Source organism: Micromesistius poutassou, assembly GCF_964030765.1.
Source record: "Micromesistius poutassou genome assembly, chromosome: 9".
Classification (NCBI taxonomy): domain Eukaryota; kingdom Metazoa; phylum Chordata; class Actinopteri; order Gadiformes; family Gadidae; genus Micromesistius; species Micromesistius poutassou.
In genome coordinates, this window is record NC_140279.1 from 620,968 (window position 1) to 640,967 (window position 20,000).

The 20,000-nt window shown below is 46.8% G+C and overlaps 3 protein-coding genes across 3 annotated transcripts in view; all 3 read left to right on the plus strand.

Annotated features, from left to right (window-relative positions):
- Positions 1 to 154: 154 nt before the first annotated feature.
- Positions 155 to 7,342, plus strand: tcf3b (transcription factor 3b). The gene is made up of 13 exons (XM_084473357.1): positions 155 to 266; positions 396 to 493; positions 1,001 to 1,094; positions 1,400 to 1,455; positions 1,593 to 1,668; positions 2,011 to 2,072; positions 2,198 to 2,380; positions 2,941 to 3,055; positions 3,788 to 3,935; positions 4,850 to 4,906; positions 5,528 to 5,763; positions 6,337 to 6,485; positions 7,207 to 7,342. Exons 1-12 carry the CDS (start codon positions 260 to 262, stop codon positions 6,477 to 6,479), a joined length of 1,275 nt encoding a protein of 424 aa, XP_084329483.1. The 5' UTR covers positions 155 to 259; the 3' UTR covers positions 6,480 to 6,485; positions 7,207 to 7,342.
- A 4,062-nt stretch (positions 7,343 to 11,404) lies between these two features.
- Positions 11,405 to 13,285, plus strand: LOC311353466 (cytochrome b-c1 complex subunit 10-like). Its single transcript, XM_084473377.1, has 3 exons — positions 11,405 to 11,524; positions 12,358 to 12,501; positions 13,108 to 13,285. The coding sequence occupies exons 1-2, from the start codon at positions 11,463 to 11,465 to the stop codon at positions 12,476 to 12,478; spliced, it is 183 nt and encodes a 60-aa protein (XP_084329503.1). The 5' UTR covers positions 11,405 to 11,462; the 3' UTR covers positions 12,479 to 12,501; positions 13,108 to 13,285.
- A 1,201-nt stretch (positions 13,286 to 14,486) lies between these two features.
- mbd3b (methyl-CpG binding domain protein 3b) overlaps positions 14,487 to 20,000 on the plus strand; it is a 6,521-nt gene continuing 1,007 nt past the window's right edge. Inside the window, exons 1-7 of the mRNA XM_084472649.1 lie at positions 14,487 to 14,751; positions 15,744 to 15,903; positions 16,578 to 16,715; positions 16,909 to 16,999; positions 17,898 to 18,075; positions 18,751 to 18,903; positions 19,629 to 20,000. The exon at positions 19,629 to 20,000 is cut by the window's right edge and continues 1,007 nt beyond it. Coding sequence (XP_084328775.1) covers positions 14,642 to 14,751; positions 15,744 to 15,903; positions 16,578 to 16,715; positions 16,909 to 16,999; positions 17,898 to 18,075; positions 18,751 to 18,898 — 825 coding nt within the window. The 5' untranslated portion in view covers positions 14,487 to 14,641 and the 3' untranslated portion in view covers positions 18,899 to 18,903; positions 19,629 to 20,000. The remainder of the gene's footprint in view (positions 14,752 to 15,743; positions 15,904 to 16,577; positions 16,716 to 16,908; positions 17,000 to 17,897; positions 18,076 to 18,750; positions 18,904 to 19,628) is intronic.

Below are 20,000 nucleotides of genomic sequence, written 5' to 3' on the forward strand. Positions count from 1 at the left end.
TTGTTGTTGTTGTTGTTGTTGATGAACATTTCACTACTTTTGTTGTTTTCCCCCTTCGCCGAAGCCTTGGGATTCTGTGGGAGACGTGTTTTAATTGGGTCTGGAGTCGTACAATGTGTATGGAGGGATGGAAAGCTGAAGGACTGTTGTTCTTGTTTGCTGTGCGCAGGTATACGCTTCCACATCTGGCGAGGAGTATTCCAGGGACAACGAGTACCACGGCGCAAAGCCGGGCTCCGTCTACCCGGGATCCTTTTACATGCAAGGTAACGTAGCCCCCCCGCTGATGATGCTGCACAGGAACACGGGAGGTCTTCTGTGACGTGTGGTTTGCAGTCGTGGCTTCTTTTTTGTGTCCTTTTTTTTGATCTCGGGCTATTGTTCCTCTCCTCCAGAAGACTGGTCATCCTCCGGCTACTCAGCGATGCTGGGGAACTCTCCTCACATTGGACAGCCTGGGTCCTTTTCTGCAATCAATCCCCAGGACAGGATGGTGAGTGGCCACACCGGGCACCTCAGTCCTAGTCTGACCCCAGTGTCTTCCTTTGTCCTGCAAGGCGTCTATACTATACACCGAACCGAGGGTTCTGTTGCACAGCAGAAACAAATGAAATCTGCCCGGTAACGGTATCTGTTGTTTCGGTTAAGTAATAGTGGCCGTGTTTTTGCGAGACAGTTTACCCTTTTAACGTTGACATTTTTGGGTTATACATTTGATGATGTTTTTTTTATTTGGTTTTATTTTTAATTGTACTTTTATCAGCGTTTCTTTGTGGGAATTGTGCTACTTAAGCGGTTTGTTTCTCATGTACCTCCTCTGCAAGCTCTTTTCCGGAAAACGCTCGGTAAATCAAGTTTAGCATTGGTCTGTTATCATCAGGGCCATCCCTCATCGAGATGGATGTAGGTCACAATGTTTAATCTTCTGTGAGCGCTTTTGCCTAACGCAGCTGCTTGTATCCTTCTCCAGAAGCGTCACCCCCTGCCTCTGTCCCCACAGAACTATCCCCTGCATGGCAGCGAGGTCAACGGCTTCCATTCAGTCCCCACCACCTACAGCCACACAGCCACCCTCAACGGGGACGGCATCATGGGTGAGGCCGCCCCCCCACCAGGCCGTCACTCGGAGCATGAGCGACCCGGCAGTGATTCTTAATGACCATTCGTTATTTGGATTGTTCATCTTTGTCAACTATCAATCAATCAATTTATTATTTTATTATTATTTTAAAGTGCAGGTCGAAATGGTCTCAGAACACTTCTAGATAAATAAAAAAAAAAGTGTGATTTTTAGATTTTAGTTATAAATTTTCTGGTCTGCATTTATAGTTGCGATGTGCGGTTGTCTCTCTGTATGGAAACGTTAACACGTGTGATCTTTCTTTTTTCCCCCCCGTAGCGCCCAGACAACCGGTCAACAGTTCGGGCGATGAGATCGGGAAGGCTCTTGCCTCTGTACGTTTTAAGCAGCCTCGCAATAACCCCCCCCCCCCTACCCCTTACCCCCCCCCGTGCGTCTCCTCCTATCACATTGGTTTCGTGAAACCCAATTTATTTTTCATTGTGTTTTATTGGATTCCTTCAATGTTCAGATCTATCCTTCGGACCAACACAGTAACAACTTCTCCTCTGCTCCTTCCACTCCGGGGTCTCCTCAGGGCATCACAGGTATGCTCACGTTCAGTCAGCACGCGCCCCTGTATATCGTTCTTGAAACGTATGCACTGTAACAACCAATGGATGGATGCTGTCTTATCATTCATCAGTCAATTTGGCCATAGGATAAAGTCGTGTCGATTCACTGACCGTTTATGCTTCGTTCGATGGATCAATACATGTACGAATGTCCCCCTTTATGTTTCGGTCCCTTTGTTTAAGGTGATTTAGAATACATCCTTGACAAAGGAGCAGTTGCACTTTTTCTCAGGAAGTTCACTAGCGCCACCTGCTGTTGGACTTTTAGCCTTGCAGTTTGTGAATTCGGCTCTTCCTCTGCTGTGTCGTTTTCAGGAGCTCAGTCCCAATGGCAGAGACCCACCACACCCAACTACGAGGGCCAGCCCCATTCACTGGTACGCTCACACTCATTTCATCCTTCCCCCATTTGCCATGATGATTAAAAAAAAAAACAATAAAACGTATATATAGCGTTTTCTTTGTTTTTGATGATTTCCGTGTTTCCCCCTCCACACCGAAGCAAAACAAAATTGACGACCGCTTGGAGGAGGCCATCCACGTGCTGCGCAGCCACGCTGTGGGGGCGTCCGACATGCACAACCTGTTGAACGCCGTGTCTTCCGTCCACAACGGCGGCCTGGGGGGCCTGTCTCCGGCCTTCTCCAACGCCGGCCTACCCCTCAGCAGCAGACACCCCGCCATGGTCAGTACCGCCCCCCCCCCCCCCCCACCCTGAACCCCCCCAACACTGAGGGTCAGGCTCACGGTTCGGTTCTTGGTTCCGATCACCCGGACCGAGGACCTGTCCGATCGTCACATGTCCCGCAATCCTGAGCCAAGAGGCCGAGCCCCACGAATGGATTTTCAGTTTCAATGTTGACTCATGTTTCAGTGGCTTTCTGTTTGGGTTTGAGTTGAGCCCTTGACTGTGCAGCTCCACGTTGACACGTTCATGTTTTTGCCAGCAAATGTTACAGGCATTGTTCCATCACTGCAATATGGGTAAATGTTTATTTACATTATGGTTTAATTGGGTTGCCTGTGACGTAATGTCTAATAACATTTAGGGGCATTTCTAGTAATGACTTTTAGTTATCACTATAACATACAGTAATCACACATTGGTCCTGAGGCTGAGCAGGCACAGAGCCACTTGATGGAGACAACAACACGTGAAGCTTCGTGAGACTGACCCCTCGCCCCCCCGTGCCTCTTCTCCTCCTCCCCCTCCTCCTCCTCCCCCTCCTCCCCCTCCTCCCCCAGGGGGCGAATCACCACGAGGAGCCCAGCGGCCTGCCCCCCAGCAGCACATTGCTGCACGGCCACCACGCCCCCCCCGGAGCCCCGCAGACAGCTGGCCCCCCAGAGGCCTTCTCCAGTGAGTCATCACACCGCACAGCTTGTCCCCCACGCAGCTTGTCCCTCCACGCGCCCCCACGCCCCCCCCCTCGACTCCATTCACGCCGCCAGTCGCTGCTCTGGTCGTCCCAGACGGTTGACTAGTGATCAGCAGTGTGGCTCGTGACACGTCGCGTCACCACCGCTCTTGTCGGAGGCTGAATGGCTGATCCACCGCCGAGACGAATGATGGTCCTCTGCTGCTGCCGTTATGAGACATGCCAGAGCCTCCATTTTAGTATCATGTATAAATATCGTATTGTATGTTTGTCTTTCATTAAAGGTGATACATATTATACCACCAGGTGTGATTAGTCGTTAACAAGCCGTTTTTGAAAATCTGCCCCTTCTGACGTCACAAGTATGCGTGTCCACTTAGAAGACGTGTGCTGGATGGATCAGTCCACCAGCAACACATCCAGGTGGACACGCCCACTTGTGATGTCAGAAGAGGCAGGTTTTCAAAATGGCTTGTATAACGGCTAATCACAATCACGCCTGGTGTTATAATATGTCACCTTTTTTAATAATAATTACGACAGTCAGAGTTACGTTATCCGTACGAATAAAGCAACTTCTCGAGAAAGTAAAGAGACACCCGTGAGCTCAGTGAGGGCCGTGTCGTCCCTCTTCTGGAAGCCTGACCCCTGCGTGGGTGCCGACCCCTGCCTGGGTGCTGACCCCTGCGTGTCTGCCCCCCCCCCCCCCCCAGCTCTCCCTGGATCGGTAGCCCGCTCCACACACTCCTCCAGCAGCGGCGACATCAAACGCGAGGAGAAGGAGGACGACGACGCCTCGTCCAACGCAGACAAGTCCGAGGAGGAGAAGAAGGAGGCCCAGAAGTTGGCTCACACCAGAAGGTAGGAGGCCGCCGCCGTCCGACTCGCACGCCGACATCTGGCGCGGCGAGAAGTGTCGCTTGCGGCCGAACTTTGAAAAAGGCGACACAGGCTCCAGGGCTTTGGACGTCGTTAGAGGGGCCTGTTGGCGATGTACAATATAAGACCTGGGAATGCGGACCTCATTTAATGTTCTGTTCGGTCTCTCACTTTGCAGAGGCTAAACTCGATTTATTTACTCTCTGTGACCTTCCTGAAGCGACATCGCCACCGCAGGCAACCGTGTAGTTTTTAAAATGAGTATTCGTCTTCAACTTGCCGTAAGATCAACCATAAGTATTGCATATTAGTCTCCCCCCCGTGGGAGCAGCGATTCAGGGGTTCTGTTGTAGAATCACTGCTAAACAACTTTTCGCAATATTCCTGCTTGGATGAATCAATAATTTAGCGAGAGGACACGCCAATTATAGCCCCTCTATCTGCCCTTTGCATCCAAAAATGCCTCACCTAGACTTTGCAGTTCAAGAAAGAGAGTCGGGAGGGAGGGAAAGCAATTCTGGGTAACGTCGGGGAAAAATAATAACACAAGTGGAGCCGATCGCGAAGAGTATCGCAAACCACGCGTCTTTTACAGTACAATATCAGACACGCATGCGGGAACACGGGTGTTACCTGTGAATCGATGTTAGACGATATTTAACAAAGTAAGCGTTTTATTACCTGTATTATTCTGTAAGTGTCTCTCAAAAGAGGACCTCCCTCCCTGCATGAGGGGATGGAGGAGGAGGATCCCGTCATTGGCGGCTGTGGGACGGGATTCAGATGTGTGGTCTTATGTGTGCATCTGTGTTCTCCTCTCATTTCCCGGCGGTAGCTCAGGCTATGCTAGGTATGTTAACCCTGTCAACACCCCCTTCCCCTTGTCCCGTTTTCAGAAAGGAGGTGTTGGCCCTCCAGATCCTCTCTGGCCTTTCAGACCAGAATGACGATGAGTAAGTCGCTCTAGGAGACCGTCCAGTTCATGTGCTTCGTGTGTTTTTTAGACTGTAAGTGATGAGAGCACATGTTTTAAAAGGTGCAGGTGCCAGGGGACAGAGTCTCTTAAGGAAAAAAACCGGGACAATGGATGCAACCAAATCTTAGACTTTTAGGCTGTGTTCAAAAACATGTGGCGCTTTCTAGATTGTGTAGTTTACCCGGAGGAACTAATGTCCCCCCTTTCTAATGGGGGGATACAGAAGTAAAATAAAAAGATTCTAGTCAACTGCTGCTGTTAGGCCGTTTAGCGACACACTAGTGCCTAGGGCCCTCGGATGTCTTTCATTCTTCCTGTTGGTGGAACCTGCTCTCTGTGCCTGTGATGAGGAAACCATAGATCCTCTAGCACCCGAGTTCACCTGTTGGTTCTCCATCTCCTGCGATGGGCGATGAGCGTCAGAGTAACTCTGACATGGCAGGGGGGATGGTACCTTTGGATCATCCTGGTTACAAGAGCAAACTACAGCAACAACACCCAACAAAAATACAAGACAGCTTTTTGAAACGATTTGCCTAATCCGTTCTTGTCTCTCCCACCCCCCCCCTCCTCCCCCCTCCCCCCCCTCCCCCAACAGTCTCGAGGACGAGGATGACGAGGACCTGCCCCCCGAGGTGAAGATGGAGCGGGAGAAGGAGCGACGGGTGGCCAACAACGCCCGCGAGCGCTTGCGGGTCCGGGACATCAACGAGGCGTTCAAGGAGCTGGGCCGCATGTGCCAGCTGCACCTCAGCAACGACAAACCTCAGACGAAGCTGCTGATACTGCACCAGGCGGTCAACGTGATACTCAACCTGGAGCAGCAGGTCCGAGGTCAGTAGTGCGGGGGGGGGGGGGGGGGAGGCGGGGGAACCAAGTGAATCGAGTCGTTTGTCTAAAGGATATGAATGTAACGGAAAATGTGTTCAGCTGAAAGTGTGTGTGTGTGTGTGTGTGTGTGTGTGAGAGGTACATCAAAGTGTAATACAATGCATGTTAACAAAGGACGCATACACATTAAAGTATATTCACATTAATGAATACCTGATAACGACATAGTTAAATAAGAAAAGTACAAGTGATCTATGGTTTCCCTGACCGTATTCTACTCCTCCTGAAACATTCAAATTCAAATTCAAAAAACTTTATTTGTCCCCAAGGGGCAATTGAAGACAGACACGCAAAGCAGCAACATTTACACAGGACAAGCTTAGTTGCAACATACGACAAGACAATTGTGTTAGTTACTGACTGATAAGAAACACAAGGCATAGTTATTTACAAATATACAGTGGTATATAAATAATTTATAAATAAAAAGAGAAACACGAGTCGTTCGTATGCATGCAGGAGGTGTTGGGCAGTCATTCCCTGTTACTCATTTTGCCTCGTTGTTGTTTTCTCCAGAACGCAACCTTAACCCGAAGGCGGCGTGTCTGAAGCGACGCGAGGAGGAGAAGGTCTCCGGCGTGGTGGGGGAGGGGGGCATGCAGCTCTCGGGCCACCCTGGCCTGGGGGGGGACGGCCACAACCCCGTCAGCCACATGTAACACCAGGTGGGTGCAGGGCCAGAGGATGATGGGGGGGGGGGGGGCCCTCACATTCAGGGGACGCTGTTATCCAAAGCGCCTACAATAAGTACACATTTGAAGTATAGGAGAAACAATATAAGCACTAACAATCGCTAGGTTAACCCGTTCCCCCGTATACAACAAAGACAGCTAGGATAAGATGCTACACAATGCTAAGTGCTGTTTTTAGGTGCAAGGACGTACGACATACAATAAGTGCGTACATTAAGTGGCAGGACGTACAACATACAATAAGTGTGTACATTAAGTGGCAGGACGTACAACATACAATAAGTGCGTACGTTAAGTGGCAGGACGTACAACATACAATAAGTGCGTACATTAAGTGGCAGGACGTACAACATACAATAAGTGCGTACGTTAAGTGGCAGGACGTACAACATACAATAAGTGTGTACTTTATGTGGCAGGACGTACAACATACAATAAGTGCGTACGTTAAGTGGCAGGACGTACAACATACAATAAGTGCGTACGTTAAGTGGCAGGACGTACAACATACAATAAGTGCGTACATTAAGTGGCAGGACGTACAACATACAATAAGTGGGTGGGAGGGTGGGACTATGCCCCTTCTGTGCTATTTGCATAACAGTAAGGGCAACAACCCATGATTATTTTCCATTTCCTCTGTTGTGGTCGGCTTCACTAGAGGTTTAAATTAGTTTTGTTCATGTTTCCACAGATCTGGTGGGACTCGCCTGGCTCTCAGAGGATGTGGCCTTAACTGATTCTTCCACCCCACTCTTCTTCTCCTCCTCCAGTGTGTGTAGATATGGATGTGATTGTGTTTTGTTCTTTTTTCGGTTTCAAAATGCACACACACACACACACACACACACACACACTAGTACACACACGCACACTGCCAAAACTGACAGCCTATTTCGTCGCCACACTCTCGATCATGACCACCAGCTTAAATGTGAAGAACTTTCAGCCTTTTATTTGTTTTTTTTTTATACATGTTAAGAATTATGTTTTGTTTCTTTTCCTTTTTGACTTTTGTTTGATTTTTCTTCCACAACCTGATGGAGCGTCAGAGTACTTAATGTCCTGCCACACAAACCTGGGACTTCACACACTGCCGAGAGGTATTCTGGTAAAAAGGAAAAAAGAGAACTGACAAAAGACAAATTTTGATGATGGATTTGTGCCTAATTGTTACATGTTTTCTATAAGACATTTAAGCAAATTGCTTTACGTGTGGAAAAAACATTTATTGTAAGGGATTGCTTGTGTGTATGAGCAATTATTTTTAATGTGGTATGTCCTTCCCAGCGTGATGGTACAGTCTTACATATGTTATGTAACCAAGCCCAGGGCTGATGTCGAATTGTCATACATTTTGTTGATATATATATATTTTTTTCCTATTTCCTTGCTTGTAAGAGTTTTGGAGCAGTGCACCAATGTTGCAAGGGAAAGATCAAATGATTTGACAATTCAAAAGAAAAAGACAAACTCTTGTGGGCGGCGAGAACACACTGACCCATACATGGTGTGTGAGCGTGTGTGTGTGTGCGCGTGCGTGCGTGTGTGTGCCCCCGAGACCCTGCCCCTGTCCCCTGAAACCGTTTGGAAAGAGAGGGCGTCACTCTCCAAGCTCATCCATAGTGGGTCGAATCAGTTGCCTACCAAACCCGTTCTCATCGATTGAACACCAACTCTATTGTGACTTCAGTTCTCCCTCGTCGGCACAGGAGGAAATGCTGCTTTATTTATTAAAGCATCGGCAGACAAAAGACGAAGCACAGTTGTAAATATTAGACTTAAGACTATGGGTGTACGCGTGCAGTGCATTTCCGTTCCCGCGACGTTGGTGTACGAGAGACACGCGCACCAAGTGATCGGTCACAGTCGCTGTTACTCAAAACGTGACGTGGTTTTCCAGAAGATGCCAGCAGACAATATGTGTCTCTTGATTGACATTCTAAATAACCTGAGAGCGATCTAGGTTGCTTATTGATTATGAAATGTAATCGGCCTACAGTTGTAGTAGCAGATAACACTAGATACTTTATTTTCTAAAAAAAAAATAATAAAAAATGAGCATTCCCAGTTGGCCCCTCCCCCTTGGACCTAAGTACGTTGCTCCGTCGTCGGACTGAGACGAGATCGGTGTGTTCATTCACCTCCTCTATACATGAATCTGATATTTCACTTACACGTCGGGCAAAATTAAATATATATATATAAGAATATATATTTTTTTGTTAGTCTATACACTTTAGATTTCTAAATATCAAATGGCAATATTAGTCAGAGGTTTAGAGTGTACTGTAGGAGAGTTGAGTGGTGAGGGGATATTTGAGATTGAAATGAATTTGAAAGTGAATTCAGCTGTCTTTCTCAGCTCAGCCGAAACGACAGAGACCCCCAGATCACATTGGGAAGGAAGTCAGATATAGTGCTATAATCCGTTTATAAACGTTTTCTCTCCATGAATTGATCCTCTAAAAGTGATAAAATGGTCCGGGGAAAAAAAAATATTTTCCATGGTTTGAGTTAAGGGAATTTATAAGAAGATGTATTCGAAGTTACTCAGATAATTTTCTTTCTTGTCCTTCTTGGGAGTCTGTGGATGGAGTATGTGCTGCTGCCCTCAGTGAGCTCACTCTCTCGGAGTGAGGCACCGGTAGGCATTTTGCGCAAAGGGATTTTTATTTTATTTCATCCCCCACTCTCTTACAGTAAATATGCAACTGGTTTGTGAATGTAGCTGCCATTCAAATGTGGGTCGCCTCCATTTTCACATCATATTCCTTGGGGTTTGTGAGTCCAGTATCATTTTCATATCATTGAAATTGTTTTCTTGTGTCCACACTCTGGTTGCTGCCGTTGTGCAGCGTGCTTCAGCATTCTGTGTGTTTCTTTTGGAGGCCATCATCGGTGTGAGAGTGTAAGATAGAAGATAATATGGAGATCAAAAACAGTGTTATTGATTGTGATACCTTCCCCATTTCACGTGGTGAATGATCTCCACGAAATGTTTATACCGACGGAAGGCGGAGGAGCCTTCCTGTGTGTCCAGTTATCATAGTATTGTTGAAAGATCTAAGTTGAAAATTGTAGAAAAGGAGACGATGAAAAAAAAAAAATGACTTATACAAATCAATAGTGTGGCCTTTTTCATTCTCGAGACTTAAGATGTCATGATGGGAGAGTGATACCTTATCAGTGCCTGAACTTGTATTTCATTTAAAACCGTTTTTTTTTTTTTTTTTGTAAACCATATCATTTCATTTATCATGGGAGATTGAGAGGTTACCTGTCCGTCCACCCCCCCATTCCCCCCCCCCCACCCCTTTTTTTCTTTCAGGAAGAAGTCTACATGTTATATACAGACCATTTCCTTCAATGTATCTAGTTAAACAAATAAATGAAGTGTAGTGCTTGTTTAGTTTTTATTCCTCTCTTAATTATTCAACTGGATTACGACCATATTGTCCAAACTGCTGTTTGAGTTAAGTTTGTGGATGCAGGTTATACTTTTATTTTATATTTTCTTCCCCCCTGACTGCACCACATTGCCAAACCACTCAGCACTACTGGTTTCCAGAGACTCTGGTGTCAAGCGCTCCTTCTGTTTCATGCACAAACGGCGTGTCGGTGTGTGCGCGGCTTCTGTGCCGAGCCATAGCCAACTGGATTCAATACTTTTTGTTTTTTATTAACTGTCACCAATTTTTCCCTGAATATCACGGTGCAAGTAAACCACAGTAATGTGCATTATTATATTGACTGACCCTTACCTTTTTAAGTTAAACGCCGCTCTCGTAAATTTCTGACATTGACTTTTTGCAAGAGACTTCTTTCAAAAGGTTGTTTTGAGGTGATGTTATTTGACAAGATTATAGGCGTTTTAGACATGACTATATTTCTGTTCCTGAGGAAAAGATCTCATGCCATTTAGTATTCTGTGAACATCCCTAGGGCCACGACATTCAGCACTCTGGCTGATTTCTCACTCATCGGATGGGGCCAAATACAAGGGGTTGTATTACCATTTTATACCAAGTCTTGACATGTGCTGATGAAAAATGCTTTGTTGACGGGCCCTTACTTTGCTACAATAAGGTGTTAATATGAATTTATTTCACCCCCCCCCCCCCCCCATTATTATTTTGTCATGTATTTGTTGAACTAAAAAGGGAGAGGGAGATTGATTTATAAGTGTTGAGAAAAAGTAGATCCATAGCTACGGAACAGACATCTTACTTAACGGAGTGAGGACGACTTCATGACTGCTGCAGTGTCCTCAGAGTGCCTCCAATCCCAGTCTCCTTTTCTTATTTTGTTTATATATTATATATAAAGTAGTTGAACTGTCCTGTATATAACAGTAATGTAGCAATAAATGTGCCATTTTTAATAACAGAACTATACATTTTCCAATGTCTGGCTTTTGAATCTTGTATACATAAAAAGAAAATAAAGGAAAACATTGTAATAAAGGGTTTATTGTAGTTCAAAAATGAATTTGTCTTCCACACCCCGTGTGTGTGTGTGTGTGTGTGTGTGTGTGTGTGTGTGTGTGTGTGTGTGTGTGTGTGTGTGTGTGTGTGTGTGTGTGTGTGTGTGTGTGTGTGTGTGTGTTTTTCAAAATGCACACACAAGCACACTCGGATCATGACCAACAGCTTAAATGTGAACTTTTATTTTACTCTCAAGGGTCTTGATACCTGCAAATATTACAATTTCTGTAGTTAATTTTTGAATCAAAAGCATTGCGCAGTATACCTCATATTTGTTTATGTACCGTTTTAATGCTTTATCCATGGGATGCTGTGGAAAGAAAGACGTTTAATTAAGAACTTAAAAGCATTTAATAGGTTCCCGTTCACTGAGTTATTTCCGTCAGGCACATGAACGGACAGCCTGCCAGGGTCCTACAGAGTCACCAGTAGCAGCGAGAAAAAGCGACTGAAGAAGGTCAGGATGGTGCAGAAAATACTAAATGCCATAGTTGGTGCCAAATACATTTCCATTCTGCGGACGTGGTAAGTTATATCACAGGGTGTGTTTTGAACTATGATTAAGGCTTGTGTTTACGGCTCTTGGGTGGCTTAATACAGAGCTGTGGAGTTGTGTGTGTCCTTCCATGACCCAACTCGGGCTAGTGGAGCTAACGTTAGCTTCCTGCTGATCCTCCTGAACTCGGATTTTAGTTTATTTTAATTTAGCGCTGAATGTCATTCTAAGTTGAGTTATATTTTGTTCTTGAATTATCTGCACATAAAAATCAGGATTTGTCTATTCGGACAGTGTAAGCATATCCATGTGCCTCGGTTGTGTTGATCTTCTTATTTATAAATGCCTTTTCTGAAACCATACTTTTAATTCATTGAGATGTATATAAAGTAAGAATGTACTTTTCTCTCATACCTCAACCATGCAATCGGTTATTTGAGAGCATTAGCTTTAGACGCTTTGGATAGATCACCTTGGTTGTTTACACTGACAGATTGCTTCCTCACTGCGACTGCGCAATGAACAACCTGGACGTGAAAGCGTGAATGAACATTAAATCGTGAGAGCGTGAGACAAATGCATAACCGTGTGGCTAGAGAAAGACCGAACCACGAGTAGGAGTCTTTCGGTATTTCCTGATTCTATTCCGATTCCCACTGCCAACACTTTAGCATATTCTTAAGAGTCCAAGGATTTTCAATGCAAACTCATACACTTCATTATAATTATTAATGTCATTAATATCACATCTTAAATTGAGATGTTAAAACATTACAGTGTGGATATCACCTGGCCAACTCTTGCACCCCCGCTGTTGCTGACCTTGGCCCTGTCGTGAACCTGTGCTCTCGGTCTCGTGCAGGGTACCCAACGCGATAGGCTGGGGGACCGTGGGTGCGGTCGGGGTGATCCACTTCACCGACTGGCGGCTCATCCTGGACTACGTCCCTTACATCAATGGGAAGTTCGTCAAGAAGGACTAAGATGCTAACTCAAGCTTTACGTTGTAAGTGTCTAAACACTGAACACAGAAATACTGTGATTTATAAAAGCCGAATACAAATCTGCATTAAAAACATTTTAAGATGACAATATATCACTAGAGATGCTGCAGGTAAGGGTGAGGGTTGTTAAGAAAGAGGGAGAAATAAACCATCCAAAACAAATGGCCTCTCCCTCTGTGCTTTCTACCTTTCCTTCCATTGAGATGGTTTGTATCCGACCCCAGTGGGGAGCTGTGATAAGGTTGATAACGATATGTGCACGGATGTGATTGACAGGCAAGATGCAATCCTCTAACCGACCAGCCGGGACCGGTCTAAAAACACTCAATTGATAGCTCTTCAATCTTACCTACAGCACCCTTCACCGTCCTTATAAGTCGTTCTATCACTGAATCCACACCAGCATCTATATCAGTGCCACATGTAATGTACATCCATCTGTACCTTCATCTGAAGAGCCAGATGTAGGAGGATGGTGTTGTGATGAATGTCTGTGTGGATTTCTTATCAAAAGCATGGGGGGATTTTTAAACCTTTTCATGTATTTTTTTTTTAAACTAGTGTTGATTTCTCCCAATAAGGTTGTCTCTGTGCTGTCTCTCTTAAAGGACTTTTACCCGTGGGATCAAATTATGGAGAAAGACTTCAACCAAGAGAGGAGAATGTTGGCGGCTGTGGAACAGAACTGAGTCCCTCGGCTGGGTTCCAGATCTTTGCACTAGGATGTGATCTGTTTGACTACTTGGCTCCACTGTTATTTTATGTGAATAAATATTCTACCGATGAAACAAACTGGTTTCTGTGTGGTGCTTTTGGGATGCATTTCACATCATATAACTTACAATGAAATACTTGGTGTGAACATACTTGCTTTCTTTCTTAGATTTCCACAAATGTATTTATATTTCAAGAAATGTCTTTCATAGACTAAAATGTTATTTTTGCTGTCATTTTATTTAACAGCTGTATTTTAGGCTTAGTTTAAGTTGCACAAAATATTGAGAAAATAATAAACCTATTCGAATGAGCAGTCATCAAGTTTGAATCATACACTGGGGGTGAGGTTAATGCAGAGATATCCAATATTATCTGCCAGACTGCGAATTTGGCGTGTATAATTTCTTTCATTTTTCACATCGAAGGGGGAGGGGACTGAAAGAGGAGAGGGGAGAAGGGATTTAACACAGCGAAAGGGAGAAAACGAGATAGTGTCTTCAAGATGGATAAAAACGAGTAAGTAGACATAGATCTAACAGAGAATATCATATGTAGGTGCATGTTTTGATACGATGTGCATTTGATGCGGAATCGGTCGTCTTTATGGTGCATTTGGAAATATGTTTATCATCGATTGGACACAGGCGCTTGCATTCGGATTTGCAAATGGCAATGCTGTGCGGTGATCGTTAACTATATTGTATATTCAGTTAACGGTATATGGGCATAATGGATTGAGGCTATCGCCAAAGACAAGGTTAAAATGGAACGTAGGTTATTCATGCTTTGTCGGCTGTTTTCTTCCATTTGTTTTAAATGTAATACCGACACGCCGTTTTTTAATTGCGTGCAAGCTGCTATCAATCAAAACATATTGTTTATATATAGAATACATTGAGAGATCGTCTGCATTTTCTCGACAAGGCCTACTTTGTTCATTCATAAAAGCCGGCTCGGAGTCGGAATGACAAGGGTACATTGTGATGAAGCATTTCTCCAATTTCACAAGCACCAAACTTTGCAATAACTGAATATCGTTTCGCTAATGCAGATATCTTTTTTTTTTACCGGGATTATTTAAAACCATGCACCCTTCTCTCATCAGATCTGCGTAATATACAATAAACCGTAATTTGTGTAGGCTAATGTAACACTAATAGAGCCCTATGTTTTTTTCTGGCGGATTGGCGGCCCCTGCGAGCCTGGCAGGTAGTGATGTGGCTTAGGTCCGCGGCGGAGCGATCTGCGTTACGACAAAGAGATGCGGGATTGTCGTAGAGAAGCCGCTGCCGAAAGCGCCTGTCGTAATTGTTTAGACAAAGGCATGCGAAGTGAAATATTACTTCGTAGATACACATTTCTTAAAATACGAGTTGCTTAACCGCTAGAACATAATTGGATTTTTTTAGGCTACTCGCGTGGGAAATGGAGAAGAAAAGGTGGGATTGCTCTGCTCTCCCCAAGGGCTGGAAAATGGAAGAAGTGACCAGAAAGTCGGGTTTGTCAGCTGGAAAAAGCGATGTCTATTATTTTAGGTATAAAATTAACTAGGGTGGTGTATATATTACAGGTGCACACAACTCATACATGAGCGCAGAGTTCAAAAAAAACACGGGAGTAAAGTGAACGGTCTGAAGTTGGAGGAGGTGTTTATTTTAGGCCAGGCACACCCGCTCCACCGTTGCCGGGCCAGCAGCCCTCCGACCCGGCCTGTAGCCTAACCCTAGCCCGCGGCCTGGCGAGGCCCTGGCCGGCCCACACGTACGCCCTTGTCCTCTGTGCTTATATACCTACCTCTACCATTAAAGTGAATCCTCAACGGCAGATTTGTTTTTATTTAGCAGAGGAGAAGAGCAAGATGATGAACAGAGGCGAGAGAGGGGGGAGGCGGGTCGGTTGTATAGTTTGTGGTAGGCTACTGTACTATCCTACTGGTGTCACTGTGGTGTGATGTAAGTGACATGTGCATGCACCTCCAGCACGTATATCCACTCCAGCTGTGACTCTGTAATCATCCTAGAGATCATTCCTCAAACAAGTGGAAGGTACCATGTTTCCAGACGGAAACATGTTCCCCCTGAGCATCAGTAATACCATGCAAGTCTCTTTAGTACTATTACTAATGGCTTAGTATGCGACTGGTGCACGTTAGTTGTTTTTCCATAACTTTGTGAATATGTTAAATCTGCAAAAAACACATAATGGGCCTGATCATGGATTTTATATTGTGGTTTTCATCCGAGACAGTATTCATTTCGCCGCTGACACGTACCCGTCAACGTGACTACGATGCCATTGATTGCTGACGTGAATGTTCACTTGTTGCATGTTGTGGTCTTCGTTAAAATCATTCTCTCTCTATATATATAACTCTTTATTGTATGATTCGTGTTCTGTATGTAATGGTGTGTGTGTGTGTGTGTGTGTGTGTGTGTGTCGTCGTGTTGAGTTGTTTCTGTATGTTGTGTATATTTTAACAGCCTATGCAGCGTATTGAGTAACCGTCCCCTCTCTGCCTGCTCACTAGTCCATCCGGGAAGAAGTTCCGGAGTAAACCTCAGCTGGCCCGTTACCTCGGTAACCAGATGGACCTCAGCTCGTTTGACTTCCGCACGGGGAAGATGCTAATGAGCAAGCTCAACAAGAACCGCCAGAGACTACGCTATGACAACAACAGCCAGAATAAGGTGAGGGGCCACTGAACACAAAGCACCCCCTGTCAGTCAAAAAGGCACCGCTGTCAATCACGTATCAGCCGTCGGCTTTCAACTAGACATGGCGGAATTGTGAAGGGTACTAGTTTTTATAGCAGTTGTTTTAATAGTTTTTGTGTCTTTTCTTATGCAGAGCAAAAGCCACCATTCGATATTTAACCCCCATGGTCTGATTAGGCAGGTGTCAATCAATACAGCCGACATCCTAGAGGAACTAATTAAAACGACAATAAATGTTTTTCCCTGCTCCGGGTCACATGCTCGCATTGTTTCTGAACAACATCTGTGTCCGGTGATGGCAAGACAAAGACCGTACAAAGGCATTGAACCCGTGCCATGGACTCAGACTTTGTTCCAAGTCTCATTGGCCAATCAGAGCCCAGATTCTACAGGGAACAGCTTTGTGGATTTGTGTTGTTTCATCTGGGAAAACACGAGCACCGCTAGATTCAGTTACGAGCTACTCTTAAAGAAGCGCCTTTTAGGGTGCTTCTGGCTGAGAGTTCACCAAAAATCCAGTTTTACAGAACAACACTCGATGGACTTCCTAACCTTCAGTTTTTTTTGGGTTTGTATTCCCCCGTCTTCCTCTCCTAAAAATCTCTTGTCACTTTGCCATGTCTGTCCGCCTGTTTTCCATTTTGAAGGGCAAGCCTGACTTGAACACGTCACTTCCAGTCAGACAAACGGCGTCCATCTTTAAGCAGCCGGTCACCAAAGTTACCAACCACCCTAGCAACAAAGTCAAAACGGACCCGCAGAAAGCTGTAGACCAGCCCAGACAGGTGAGCAGCCACTGTGAGCCCCCCCCCCCCACCCTTCTTCCCCCCAACAGTGGTACCCCTGATTGCCACCTTAATTGGACACACACACGCCACACCGCACCACACACACCGCTGAAGCCAAAGGAAATGGCGAGCTGAAAGGCTGGCAGGCCCGAGCTAACGGGTTTGTTTGTTTGTTTGTTTGTTTCCACAGCTGTTCTGGGAGAAGAAGCTGAGCGGGCTGAATGCGTACGACGTGGCGGAGGAGCTGGTCAAGACGATGGATCTGCCTAAAGGCCTGCAAGGTAAACCACCGTCGTCACGCTCCATCCATGTCCGTTTTCTTATCATTAGCCGTTTCTCAACACCAAGTACGCGGACTACGTTCTCGCGGACTTGGAAGTACGTACTTGGCAAGTCCGGACTTTCAAGTACAGACTTCCGAGAACGCGAGTACGCACTCTGCACACTGGAACAGCAGCGGACTCGATGATGCATTCTGGGATATTTAACGGTCCCAAGTCCACACGAGTCACCTCCGATGCGTCCTCGGTAGAACGGCCTCATCGAGAACGCATCGAGAACACACACGGGTTTTACGACAGTACTCGCGTTCTCGCGTACTCGGAATTGGAACAGTGCTTGGGCTACCACTGATGACGTTTACCGAGAACGCAAGTACACGAGTACGCACGAGAACGCGAATTGAGAAACGGCTATTGTGTTTTAAACGGGCATTAAACCACCATATAGCTTTTTTCCCCCGGTTGTTGTTGTTCTGTTTTTACACCGATGTATACGGTTGTTTAAAATTCCCTGTTGGATACAAGAAGTCTGCATTCTAAGCCAAAAAGGCTTTTTCCGAGTGGTGGTTTTCTATTGGCTGCCTGACCGAGCTGGAGGGAGTTTTGGAGCGTTGGTTTCTTACAACGTCCCTCCCACTGACTCCTAGGGAACCCAACATTCACCGTAGCTCCTCAAACCTTTACGGCCGTCACGACTGCTCGGATCACACCCTTTCGCAACTCCAAACGAGGGTTCACTGACCCTTCTAATTTGGGTTTGTCGGTTGTCTTGGTTCATCATTCGTTGAATGATTACAATTCAACCCATTAATCTAGCCAAAAAGCATCCCAGCCGGCATCACGTGTCGGGTCGGTCCTGTCTGCCCACACCGTCTCCATCTCTGCCCCGTCCCCGCAGGGGTGGGTCCCGGCTGCACCGACAAGACCCTCCTGTCGGCCATCGCCAGCGCCCTGCACACCAGCGCGGCGCCCATCACGGGCCAGCTGTCTGCGGCGGTGGAGAAGAACCCCGGGGTGTGGCTCAACACCTCACAGCCGCTCTGCAAGGCCTTCATCGTCACGGACGAGGACATCAGGTGGGTCCAGGGAGGCGTGTACACAGAGCTGGAGGTCCAGGACCACCTGCTGCATGACGCCGCCCACCCGGCTGATGCTGTCAATAAACACGAGAGAGGCGCACCCCCGCTCGTTCACCGGGTGGAGCTTGTACCATTGAGGCCCGGTCCTCACCGCGGCGACCGGGGTTTCCCCTCTCTCTCTCTCTCTCTCCCATACCTTCCTGTCTTACTCTACAATAAAAAAAATAAAAAAAAAAGTTCAAAAATAAATCTTAAAATTTAATAAAATAACCACAACTGTAGTGGAACACATTCAGAGCAGGAGGACTCGGCTTGAGGGTCAACAGTGACCTGGGAACTTGGGCAAAGAAATGAGAACCGCAATAAATAACGGCGTTGTGTCCACTCTTAACACGGCTGTGTGATGCCACTAGGGGGGGGCGTGAGTCGAAAGGGCTTTAGGAAGAATCGATGGGTTAGATTCTTGTACACAAGGAGAAAAGAAATTGCAGGCGGAGTACATCAGTGACAGGACGGGATTTCACTGTGGATCCACCGTGACTACGGACGTTCCCTTTATGAAGTGGAACGAAACGAGACGTTTGCCGTGCAAAGCTGTGCTCGGGCGCCGGTAGGTTCCGCCTTGGTTTGAAAGCGTCCGCTGTTAACGGCGCCCCGGTCCGCTGCGTGCAGGAAACAAGAGGAGCTGGTCTACAGCGTGAGGAAGCGGCTGGAGGAGGCGCTGATGGCCGACATGCTGGCCCACGTGGAGGAGGCGGGCAGCGACGGCGAGTCCCCCAAGGAGGAGGGCAGCGCTGGGGAGGAGACGGAGGCTGTATAGCCCAGGTAAGGGGGGCCCTACACCCTCAGAGCACAGCGGGGCCCCTGTGCTGTAGAGGCACGGGCCCCTGGGCTGCCGAGAGGGCTCCTGTGCTGCAGAGTGTGGCCCCCGGGCTGTAGAGTGTGGCCCCTGTGCTGTAGAGTGTGGCCCCCTGTGCTGTAGAGTGTGGCCCCTGTGCTGTAGAGTGTGGCCCCTGTGCTGTAGAGTGTGGCCCCTGTGCTGTAGAGTGTGGCCCCTGTGCTGTAGAGTGTGGCCCCTGTGCTGTAGAGTGTGGCCCCTGTGCTGTAGAGTGTGGCCCCCTGTGCTGTAGAGTGTGGGCCCCTGTGCTGTAGAGTGTGGCCCCTGGGCTGCCGAGAGGGCTCCTGTGCTGCAGAGTGTGGCCCCTGTGCTGTAGAGTGTGGCCCCCTGGGCTGCAGAGTGTGGCCCCCTGTGCTGCAGAGTGTGGCCCCTGGGCTGTAGAGTGTGGCCCCTGTGCTGTAGAGAGGGCTCCTGTGCTGTAGAGTGTGGCCCCTCCAATACCCGGTCTGAAATACATGCAATCTAAAAAAAAACATGTTTAAAAACCGGAAGTATTATACCATTTGTATTTGACAAAGCATTGCTTTAATGTCATGGTTCATAGATTTGTATTACCATTAGATTGCATGAAACCAATCGCGTTTCCAATTTCAGCTGTTTAATAAAAACGAGGCTGAATTGGCTCTTCTTGTTCGCTCTTCTTCTCTTGCAGGGTTGTGTGTAAAGTCTGGTTAAGAGTTGATCCATATCCTGCCCACACACCGCCAAAGCAACAGAAAACCCTGTCCCAGTCCGGCTCCCAACCACCACCACCCCCCCACCCCCCAGAACTGTCCCCTATCTCTCCACTCACCAGACCCTGCTGACACCGGTGCCACCCAGAGCCTCACCCCCAATAGTCTGGTGACGGGGCCACTGCCAAGAGCCCTCCACCCCGCCGGTCCGGTCCAGATCCATGACGCGTTGGATTGAGGTGTTTCAGAGGACTTTTACCCTTTTAAAATAATAATTATAATAATTCCAGCAAATGAATTCACCAACTGACTTTCCGAGACCCGATAAGATTAGTGTCAGCGCAACAGAT